At 52.9% G+C, this 10,651-nt stretch overlaps 1 protein-coding gene across 1 annotated transcript; it reads right to left on the bottom strand.

Moving 5' to 3' along the window:
* Positions 1-747: 747 nt before the first annotated feature.
* On the bottom strand, positions 748-8,809 carry ETFB (electron transfer flavoprotein subunit beta). The gene is made up of 6 exons (XM_032097890.1): positions 8,738-8,809; positions 6,231-6,389; positions 4,466-4,618; positions 4,105-4,167; positions 3,580-3,738; positions 748-1,010 (listed from the first exon to the last, which is right to left on the bottom strand). Exons 1-6 carry the CDS (start codon positions 8,792-8,794, stop codon positions 837-839), a joined length of 765 nt encoding a protein of 254 aa, XP_031953781.1. The 5' UTR covers positions 8,795-8,809; the 3' UTR covers positions 748-836.
* Between the last annotated feature and the right edge of the window lie 1,842 nt (positions 8,810-10,651).

The following is a 10,651-nucleotide window of genomic DNA, read 5'->3' as shown; positions in this document are numbered from 1 at the left end:
GAGAGCACTGGGAGGGCACTGGGATGAACTGGGAGGCCACTGGGATGAACTGGGACAGGCTGGAAGGCACTGGGAGAGCACTGGGGTGCACTGGTCCAGCCTGGGAAGCCACTGGGATGAACTGGGACAGGCTGGAAGAGACTGGGAGAGCACTGGGGCGCACTGGGAGCCACTGGGCCAGACTGGAATGAACTGGGAGAGCACTGGGAGAGCACTGGGGTGCACTGGTCCAGCCTGGGAGGGCACTGGGATCAACTGGGACGCCACTGGGATCAACTGGGAGCACTGGTCCAGGCCGGAAGGCACCAAGAGACACCGGAGGGGGGCATTAAAAAACCAGCAGCACCAAACTGGGATGCACTGGGAGTTACTGGTTGTTACTGCAGGTTACTGGGAGGCACTGGGAGGCATTGGGACAGGCTGGAAGGCACTGGGAGAGCACTGGGGTGCAGTGGGAGGCCACTGGGATGAACTGGGACAGGCCGGAAGGCACCAAGAGACACCGGAAGGGGGGATTAAAAAACCAGCAGCGCCAAACTGGGATGCACTGGGAGTTACTGGTTGTTACTGGGGGGCACTGGTTGTTACTGGGAGGCCACTGGGATGAACTGGGAGGCACTGGGGTGCAGTGGGAGGCCACTGGGATGAACTGGGACAGGCTGGAAAGCACTGGGATGAACTGGGACAGGCCGGAAGGCACCAAGAGACACTGGAGGGGGGGGGATTAAAAAACCAGCAGCACCAAACTGGGACGCAGCGATAGTTACTGGTTGTTACTGGTTGTTACTGGGAGGCCACTGGGATGAACTGAGAGGCACTGGGATGAACTGGGAGGCTCAGATGCGGCCGCTCTGCCTCAGTTTCTCCACCAAGGCCGGGACGTTTTCCACCTTCTCGCCGCCCGCCCGGGCCGGGGGCTCCTGGAGCTGCAGCAGCCGGAGCCGGGGGGAGCCCCCCGGGAGCCCCAAATCGGCCGCCGGGAGCACTTCCAGAGGCTTCTTCTTGGCTTTCTGCGGTGGGCGAGGGGTGGGGGGTTGGACCCCTCCTCAAAAGGGAGAGCGCCCCGAAAAGTACCGGAAAGCGCCCCAAAAAGTACCGGGATAGCGCCCCGAAAAGTGCCGGATGGCGTCCCGAAAAGTAGCGGAAAGCGCCCCGAAAAGTGCCAGAAAATGCCCCGAAAAGTAGCGGAAAGCGCCCCGAAAAGTAGCGGAAAGCGCCGCAAAAAGTGCCAGAAAATGCCCCAAAAAGTACCGGAAAGCGCCCCAAAAAGCGCCAGAAAGCGCCCCAAAAAGTGCCGGAAAATGCCCCAAAAAGTGCCGGAAAGCGCCCCAAAAAGTACCAGAAAATGCCCCGAAAAGTGCTGGAAAGCGCCCCAAAAAGTACCGGAAAATGCCCCAAAAAGCGCCAGAAAGCGCCCCAAAAAGTGCCGGAAAATGCCCCAAAAAGCGCCAGAAAGCGCCCCAAAAAGCGCCCTAAGTTCTCTCAAAATGCCTCCCAAATCTGCTTAAATGCCTCCCAAATCCCCCTCAAATCCCCCAAAATCCCTCCAAAATCCACTAAAATCCCAGCCAGATCCCCCCTAAATCCCAAAATCCCACCCAGATCCCCTTAAATCCCCCAAAATACCCCCAAAATCCCCTTAAATCCCCCCAAAATCCCACCCAGATCCCCTTAAATCCCCCAAAAAACCCCAAAATCCCCTTAAATCCCCCAAAAAACCCCAAAATCCCTTCCAAATCCCACCCAGATCCCCTCAAATCCCCAAAAAAACCCCAAAATCCTCTTAAATCCCCCCAAAATCCCACCTAGATCCCCTTAAATCCCAGCCAGATCCCCTTAAATCTCCCCAAAATCCACTAAAATCCCCCCAAAATCCCCTTAAATTCCTCCCAAATACCCCAAAATCCCCTTAAATTCCTCCCAAATCCTCCAAAATCCCCTTAAATCCCCCCAAAATCCCCTTAAACCCCTCCCAAACCCCCCAAAATCCCACCCAGATCCCCCCAAAATCCCCTTAAATCCCTCCCAAACCCTCCAAAAACTCCTCCCTAATCCCCCCAAAACCCCTCAAATCCCCCCAAAAGCTGGGCTCAGGTGTGGGGGAACAGGTGTTCCCAGGATGGGGCGGGGTTTTGGGGGGGAAAGCTGGGATTTGGGGGGGGTCCCGAGGATTTGGGGGGGGGTCCCAGTGATTCGGGGGGCGGGGGAACACCCAGGGACAGGGCTGGGGGTCCCAAACCCCCTCCCCAAAATTTCGGGACAACAGGTCTACCCCGTGGTTTTTTTGGGGGGGGTCTCAGGAATTTTTGAGGAGATCGCCGGGATTTTTTGGGGGGATATCCCAGGGATTTTGGGGGGGGTCCCCAGGGATTTTTTGGGGGGGGGGTCCCGGTGATTTGGGGGGTGGGGGAACACACAGGGATTGGGCTGGGGGTTCCAAACCCCCTCCCCAAAATCCCCTAAAATCTCACCTACATCCCCTTAAATCCCCCCAAATCCCCCTAAATCCCCCCAAATCCCCCAAAATCCCCTTAAATCCCCCCAAAATCCCCCTAGATCCCCTTCAATCCCCCCAAAATCCCCCTAGATCCCCTTAAATCCCCAAAAATCTCACTCAGATCCCAAACCCCCTCCCCAACAATTCGGGACAACAGGTCTACCCCGTGGTTTTTTTGGGGGGGGGTCTCAGGAATTTTTGAGGAGATCGCCAGGATTTTTTGGGGGGCTATCCCAGGGATTTCGGGGGGGGGTCCCCAGGGATTTTTTGGGGGGGTCCCGAGGATTTGGGGGGCGAGGGAACACCCAGGGACAGGGCTGGGGGTCTCAAACCCCCTCCCCAAAATTTCGGGACAACAGGTCTACCCCGTGGTTTTTTTTGGGGGGGGTCTCAGGAATTTTTGAGGAGATCGCCGGGATTTTTTGGGGGGATATCCCAGGGATTTTGGGGGGGGTCCCCAGGGATTTTTTGGGGGGGGGGTCCCGGTGATTTGGGGGGTGGGGGAACACACAGGGACTGGGCTGGGGGTTCCAAACCCCCTCCCCAAAATACCCTAAAATCTCACCTACATCCCCTTAAATCCCCCCAAATCCCCCTAAATCCCCCCAAATCCCCCAAAATCCCCTTAAATTCCTCCCAAATCCCCCAAAATCCCCTTAAATCCCCCCAAAATCCCCCTAGATCCCCTTAAATCCCCAAAAATCTCACTCAGATCCCAAACCCCCTCCCCAACAATTCGGGACAACAGGTCTACCCCGTGGTTTTTTTGGGGGCGGGCCTCAGGAATTTTTGAGGAGATCGCCAGGATTTTTTGGGGGGCTATCCCAGGGATTTCGGGGGGTGGTCCCCAGGGATTTTTTGGGGGGGTCCCGAGGATTTGGGGGGCGAGGGAACACCCAGGGATTGGGCTGGGGGTCCCAAACCCCCTCCCCAAAATTTCGGGACAACAGGTCTACCCCGTGGTTTTTTTGGGGGGGGTCTCAGGAATTTTTGAGGAGATCGCCGGGATTTTTTGGGGGGCTATCCCAGGGATTTTGGGGGGGGTCCCCAGGGATTTTTTTGGGGGGGGGTCCCGCACCCACCATGATGTTGGGCAGCGTGGCGTAGCGGGGCTCGTTGAGCCGCAGGTCGGCCGTGAGCACGGCCGGCAGCCGCAGCCGCAGCGTCTCCAGGCCGCCGTCCACCTCCCGCTCCACCCGCACGGCGCCGTCCTCCAGCTGCACCCGCGACGCGAACGTGCCCTGCGAGCAACCAGTATGGCCTGGGAGCCCTCCCAGTATGGACTGGGAGCTCTCCCAGTACGAGCTGCACCCCCTTAGGGGGGGATATATCCCATCGTCCCCCGCGGCGCAGAGAGGGGGGATATATCCCACCAGCCACCGCGGCAAAGAGGGGAGTATATCCCACAATCCCCCGCGGCGCAAGCGGTGAATATATCCCACAATCCCCCTCTCCACCAGTAGGGTGAATATATCCCATCGCCCCCCGCGACTTAATGGGGGGATATATCCCATCATCCCTCCCACCGCGATGCACGACGGGATATATTCACCCCCCCTCGGCCGCCATGGGAGGATATATCCCATCGTGCCCCGCGCGCGGCCTACCTGCGGCCAGTCCAGCATGGCGGCCAGGAGCTGCCCGGTCTGGTTGCAGTCGTCGTCGATGGCCTGAGGGTGGACAGAGGTGCTATAGGTGCTATAGGGGACCCTCAGGGCACATAGGGACCCCCAGCGCGTCCGGGGGGCTTCTGGGGGGCGCGTCCAGAGGGGCTCCGTGGGAGTGCGGAGGGGCCTACGGTGGCTGTGAAGGGTCAATAGGGGCCTACGGTGGCTGTGAGGGGTCAATACGGACCTACGGTGGCTGTGAGGGGTCAATACGGGCCTACGGTGGCTGTGAAGGGTCAATAGGGGTCTATGGGGGTCTGTGGGGTTCTATAGGGGTCTCTAGGGGTCTATAGGGTATCACCTGTTTGCCCAGCAGCACCAGCTGGGGCTGCAGCCGCCCCACGAGCGCGGCCAGCACCGTGGCCACTTCGTGCGGCCCCACGGTCGCCCCTTCGGCCACCTCGGCCAGCACGGCCCGGTCAGCGCCGACGGCCAGAGCCGTGCGCAGGGTCTCCTGTGGGTGGGGAGGGGGGAAAAAGGGTGAAAACAGCACGGAAATAACCCCAAAACCGCCCCTGGACGCGTGTGAGGGATGAGAAAAGCTCTAAGGAATGTCCCAAAAAAGGCCAGGGAGCCCCAAAACTCGCCCGGGGGCACCGAGTCCCGCTCGCCACCAGTGACCGCCCGCAAATCACCCCAGAACTACCCCAAACCACCCCAACCCACCACAAAACCAGCCCAAACCATCCCAAAACTGTCCCAAAGCACCCCAAACCCACCCCAAACCATCTCAATACCCTCCAAAGCCATCCCAAACCACCCCAAAGCCATCCCAAACCACCCAAAACTGTCCCAAAAGCCATCCCAAACCATCCCAAAACCACCCCAAACCACCCAAACCCACCCCAAACCATCTCAATACCCTCCAAAGCCATCCCAAACCACCCCAAAGCCATCCCAAACCACCCAAAACTGTCCCAAAAGCCATCCCAAACCATCCCAAAACCACCCCAAACCACCCAAAACCATCCCAAACCACCTAAAACTGTCCCAAAAACCATCCCAAACCACCCCAAAACCATCCCAAACCTCCCCAAAACCATCCCAAACCACCCCAAAACCATCCCAAACCACCCCAAACCATCCAAAGCACTCCAAACCACCCCAAACCCAGCCCAAACCACTCCAAACCATCCCAAACCATCCCAAAAGTGTCCCAAACGCACCCAAACCACCTCAAACCAGCCCAAACCCACCTCAAACCAGCCCAAACCACCCCAAATCTCCCGAAAAAACCCAACCCCCCCTAAAACCCCCCCCAAAAAAAAACCACCCAAAACCCCCCAAAAACTCCCAAAAAACTCCCAAAAAATCCCCCAAACAAACCCCCCCAAAAAACCCAAAAAATCCCCAAAACCCCCAAAAAACCCTCCAAAAATCCCCAAAAAACCACCAAAAACCCCCCAAAAAACCCCCAAAAAATCAAAAAAAAATAAAAAAAAAATCCCAAAAAATCCTCCAAAAAACCCCAAAAAAATCCCCAAAAATCCCAAAAAAACCCCCAAAAAATCCCGAAAAAACCCCAAAAAATCCCTCAAAAAAATCCCAAAAAAATCCCCAAAAAAATCCCCAAAAAATCCCAAAAAAAACCCCAAAAAAATCCCAAAAAAATCCCCAAAAATCCCAAAAAAACCCCCAAAAAATCCCCAAAAAACCCCAAAAAATCCCAAAAAAACCCCCAAAAAAATCCCAAAAAAACCCCCAAAAATCCCAAAAAAACCCCCAAAACCCCCTCCAAAAATCCCAAAAAAACCCCCAAAAAAATCCCCAAAAAAAACCCAAAAAACCCAAAAAAAATCCCCAAAAATCCCCAAAAAACCCCTCAAAAAATCCTAAAAAACCGCAAAAATCCAAAAAAATCCCCAAAAAAATCCCCAAAAAATCCCAAAAAATCCCAAAAAATCCCAAAAAAACCCCCAAAAATCCCAAAAAACCCCCCAAAAAATCCCAAAAAATCCCAAAAAATCCCAAAAAAATCCCCAAAAATCCCAAAACCCCCCAAAAAGCCCCCCAGCCCCAAAAAGCCCCCCAGCCCCAAAAGCCCCCCAGCCCCCAGCCCGTCGCACCTGGCTGGCCCGCGGGCCCACGCTGGCGGCCACGACCTCGGCGGCCGCTCCGGCCTCGCGGAGCCGCACGGCCTCTTCCAGGGCGATCTCACAGAAGGGGTTCAGGGAGTGCTTCACCCCCTGCGCCTGCACCGCGGCCCCGCCCGGCGCCACACGCACCTAAAACACCGCCGAGGGGATCTTTGGGATCTGGGGAATTTTGGGATTTTTTGGGATTTTTTTGGGATTTTTTTGGGGGATTTTTTGGGGATTTTTTGGGATTTTTTTGGGATTTTTTAGGATTTTTTTTGGATTTTTTTTTGGAATTTTTAGGATTTTTGGGGGGATTTTTGGAGGGTTTTTTTGGGATTTTTGGGGATTTTTTTCTGGATTTTTTGGGATTTTTTTAGGATTTTTTGGGGATTTTTTTGGGGGTTTTTTTGGGATTTTTTGGGGTTTTTTTGGGGTGTTTTGGGCGATCTCCCAGAAGGGGTTCAGGGAGTGCTTCACCCCCTGCGCCTGCACCGCGGCCCCGCCCGGCGCCACACGCACCTAAAACACCGCCGAGGGGATCTTCGGGATCTGGGGAATTTTGGGATTTTTTTGGGATTTTTTTGGGATTTTTTTGGGGATTTTTTTGGGATTTTTTAAGATTTTTTTGGGATTTTTTAGGATTTTTTTTTGGATTTTTTTTGGAATTTTTAGGATTTTTGGGGGGATTTTTTTGGGGTTTTTTTTGGGATTTTTGGGGATTTTTTTCTGGATTTTTTGGGATTTTTTAGAATTTTTTTGGGGATTTTTTAGGATTTTTTTGGGACTTTTTTTTGAACTTTTGGGAATTTTTTGGGGGTTTTGGGGATTTTTTTCTGTATCTTTTGAGGTTTTTTTGAGGGTTTTTTTAGGGTTTTTTTGATTTTTTGGGGGGAGTTTATCAGGGGGTTTTTGGGGATTTTTGGGGATTTTTTCGGGATTTTTTTAGGATTTTTTGGCATTTTTTGGGGATTTTTTGGAGTTTTTTTGAGATTTTTTTGAGGTTTTTTGAGGATTTTTTAGGAGTTTCTTTGGGGGGTTTTTGGGTTTTTTGGGGTTTTTTGGGGATTTTTTTGGGATTTTTTTGGGATTTTTTTGGGGTTTTTTTAGGTTTATTTTTAGGTTTTTTTTAGGGTTTTCTTGGATTTTTTGGGGGAGTTTATTGAGGGTTTTTTCAGGGTTTTTTGGGATTTTTTTAGGGGGATTTTGGGGGGGTTTTTTTGGATTTTTTTTTTATTTTTTGGGGGTTTTCTTGGGTTTTTTTGGATTTTTTTGGGGAGTTTATTGAGGGGTTTTTGGGTTTTTTTGGGGGGGGTTGGGGTTTTTTTTGCGTGGGCTCGGGGGCTTTTTGGGGTGTTTTTGGGGGGATTGGGTATTTTTGGGGTTTTTTTTTTTGGAGTTTTTTGGGGTGTTTTTGGGAAAATTTATAGTTTGGGACTGTCCTCAGGTTTGAGGGTTTTTTGGGGGTTTTTTGAGGTTTTTTTGGGGGGGTTCGGGGCCTTTTGGGGTGTTTTGGGGGATTTTTTGGGTTTTTTGGGGGGTTTTTTTCGGGGTGTTTTGGGGGGTATTTATGGTTTGGGGCTGTCCTCAGGTTTGGGGGGTTTTTTTGGGTTATTTTGGGATTTTTTTGGGGTGTTTTTGGGGTTTTTTTGGGGGGGGTTGGGGTGTCTGTGAGGTTTTTTTGGGGTGTTTTTGGGGTTTTTTTGGAGTGGTTTTTGGGGTTTTTTTGTGGCTGTTTTTGGGGGTATTTAGGGTTTGGGGCTGTCCTCAGGTTTGGGGGGTTTTTTTGGGTTATTTTGGGGGTTTTTTTGGGTTTTTTTTGGGGTCTTTTTTGGGGGGGTTTTGGAGGGTTTCTTGGGTGTTTTTAGGGTTATTTATGGTTTGGGGCTCTCCTCAGGTTTGGGGGGTTTTTTTTGGGTTTTTTTGGGGGTTTTTTTTTGGGTTTTTTTGGGGTTTTTTTTGGGGGGGTTTTGGAGGGTTTTTTTGGGTGTTTTTAGGGTTATTTATGGTTTGGGGCTCTCCTCAGGTTTGGGGGGTTTTTTTGGGTTTTTTTGGGGGGGGTTTTGGGTTTTTTTGCGGTTTTTTTGGGGGGGGTTTTGGAGGGCTTTTTGGGTGTTTTTAGGGTTATTTATGGTTTGGGGCTCTCCTCAGGTTTGGGGGGTTTTTTTGGCTTCTTTTGGGGCTTTTTGGGGTTTTTTTTTGGGGTGTCCCTCGGAGAGCCCGGCTGTGTCCGGCCACCCCAAAATCCCGCCCTGCAATTTTTGGGGGGGGGGGGAGGATTTGGGGGTCCCCAGGAGGTTCCTCACGGGTGGGGGAGGGAGGGGTCCCGATGATTTGGGGGTGGGGGAGGGGTGCCCAGGTACCCGCAGCCGCCCAGGTGTGACCTTGGCCCCTCCCCCACCACCCAAAAACTCCGGGAATTCGGGGGTCGGGAAGCCCCGGGGGGGTCCCGGGGGGGTCCCGGGGGGGGGTCCTCGCCCCTCCCCCCCCCCCCGTACCTTGACAGCGAAGTCGATCACGCGCTTGACCCCCACGAGCACGCGCAGCGCCGCCATGGCCGCGGCCACGCCCCCTCACCCGGAAGCCACGCCCCTCACCCGGAAGCCACGCCCCCTTTGCCCGGAAGCCACGCCCCTCCGTGAAAAGCCACGCCTCCTCCATAAAGCCACGCCCACCACGATGACGTCACCCCGCGGCGAAGCCACGCCCCCTGTAAGACAATTGGGGGCGTGGCCTGCGCGCGTCACGTGACAGGAGGCGGTGGCGGGGCGCCCCCCCGCGGGCCGGGTTTTGGGGGGATTTTGGGGTTTTTTGGGGGTTTTTTTTGGGGGTGGGTTTGGGGTTTTTGGGGGTTTCTTGGGGTTTTTGAGCGGTTTTGGGTTTTTTTTGGGTTTTTTTTGGGTTTTTGGAGTGTTTGGGGGGGGTTGGGGCGTTATTTTGAGGGGGTTTGGCGTTTTTGCGGGTTTTTTTTGGGTGGGTTTGGGGTTTTTGGGGTTATTTTGAGCGGGTTTGGGGTTTTTTGGGGTTTTTTTTGGGTGGCTTTGGCGTTTTTGGGGTTTCTTCGGCTTCTTGAGGGGTTTTTGGGGGGTTTTTTAGTGTGTTTTGGGGGGGTTTGGGGCGTTATTTTGAGGGGGTGTGGGGTTTTTTGAGGGGGTTTCTGGGATTTTGGGGTTTTGGGGGGGTTTTTTTTAGGTGGGTTTGGGGTTTTCAGGGTTTTTGAGGGGTTTGGGGTTTTTGGGGGGGTTTTTTTTTGGGTTTTCGGGGGGTTTTGGATTTTTGGTGTGTTTTTTGGGGGGATTTTTGGGGTTATTTTGAGGGTTTTGGGGTTTTTTTGGGGTGGGTTTGGGGTTTTGGGGGGGTTTCTTGGGGTTTTTGAGGGGTTTTGGGGGATTTTTTGAGCGGTTTTGGGGTTTTTGGGGTTTTTTTTGGGGCTTTAGGGGGTTTTTTGGGTGTTTTGGTGGGGTTTTGGGGCGTTATTTTGAGGGGTTTGGGGGTTTTTTGAGGGGGTTTCTGGGATTTTTGGGGTTTTAGGGGGTTATTTTGCGTGGTTTTGGGGGGGGTTCGGGGTTTTCGGGGTTTTTTGCGTGTTTTTGGGGGGATTTTTGGGGTTATTTTGAGGGGTTTTGGGGTTTTTTGGGGGTGGGTTTGGGGTTTTTGGGGTTTTTGAGGGGTTTTGGGGGTTTTTTTTTGGAGGGGTTTTGGGCGGTTTTGGGTTTTTTGGGGGCTTTTTTGGAGGGTTTTTGGGGTATTTTTGGGGGGGAGTTTTGGGCAGGGTTTTTGGGGTTTTTGGGGTTTTTTTTGTTTTTTCTTTTGGGGGGTTTTGGGGTTTTTTGGGGGTTTTTTGGGCGGTTTTGGGGGGTTTTTTTTTGGAGGGGTTTTGAGCGATTTTTTTTAGTTTTTTGGGGGGGGTTGGGCGGTTTTTTGGGGGTTTGGGGGGGGTTCCGGTTTTCAGAGTTTTGGGATTTTTTGGGGGGGTTTTGGGCGGTTTTTTGGGGGTTTTATGGGCGATTTTTTTGGACGGTTTTTGGGGTTTTTTGGGGGGAGTTTTGGGCGGGGTTTTTTTGGGTGTTTTTTGGGGCGGTTTTGGGCTTTTTGGGGCGGTTTTGGGGTTTTCTTGGGTGGTTTTTTGGGCGGTTTTTTGGGGGTTTTTTGGGCCGTTTTTGGGCGGATTCTTTGGGCTTTTTTTCGGGGCTTTTTTTGGGCCGTTTTGGGTTTTTTTGGGGGGAATTTTTTGGGGGCAGTTTTAGGGTTTTTTGGGGGTTTTTTGGGCCGTTTTGGGGGGTTTTTTTGGGGGGTTTTTTTGGGGGGGAGAGTTTTGGGGCGGTTTTTGGGGTGTTTCTGGGGCTTTTTTTGGGGCCGTTTCGGATTTTTTCGGTCTTTTTTTTTGGGGGGGGGGGGTGAGAATATCCCGA

The sequence above is a fragment of the Corvus moneduloides genome, unplaced genomic scaffold (assembly GCF_009650955.1).
Source record: "Corvus moneduloides isolate bCorMon1 unplaced genomic scaffold, bCorMon1.pri scaffold_138_arrow_ctg1, whole genome shotgun sequence".
Lineage (NCBI taxonomy): Eukaryota > Metazoa > Chordata > Aves > Passeriformes > Corvidae > Corvus > Corvus moneduloides.
Note: the sequence above shows the minus strand (reverse complement) of the source record. Positions and strands in the feature narration are given on the sequence as shown.

What these genes read in the sequence shown, in the direction of transcription:
- ETFB (XM_032097890.1), bottom strand. Translation starts at nt 8,794, where the DNA reads ATGGCGGCGCTGCGCGTGCTCGTGGGGGTCAAGCGCGTGATCGACTTC. An exon ending in TGGGCCCGCGGGCCAGCCAG is followed by an intron (nt 4,619 to 6,230) that starts GTGCGACGGGCT and finishes CCCCACCCACAG; the next exon opens with GAGACCCTGCGCACGGCTCT. An exon ending in CCATGCTGGACTGGCCGCAG is followed by an intron (nt 3,739 to 4,104) that starts GTAGGCCGCGCG and finishes GGTTGCTCGCAG; the next exon opens with GGCACGTTCGCGTCGCGGGT.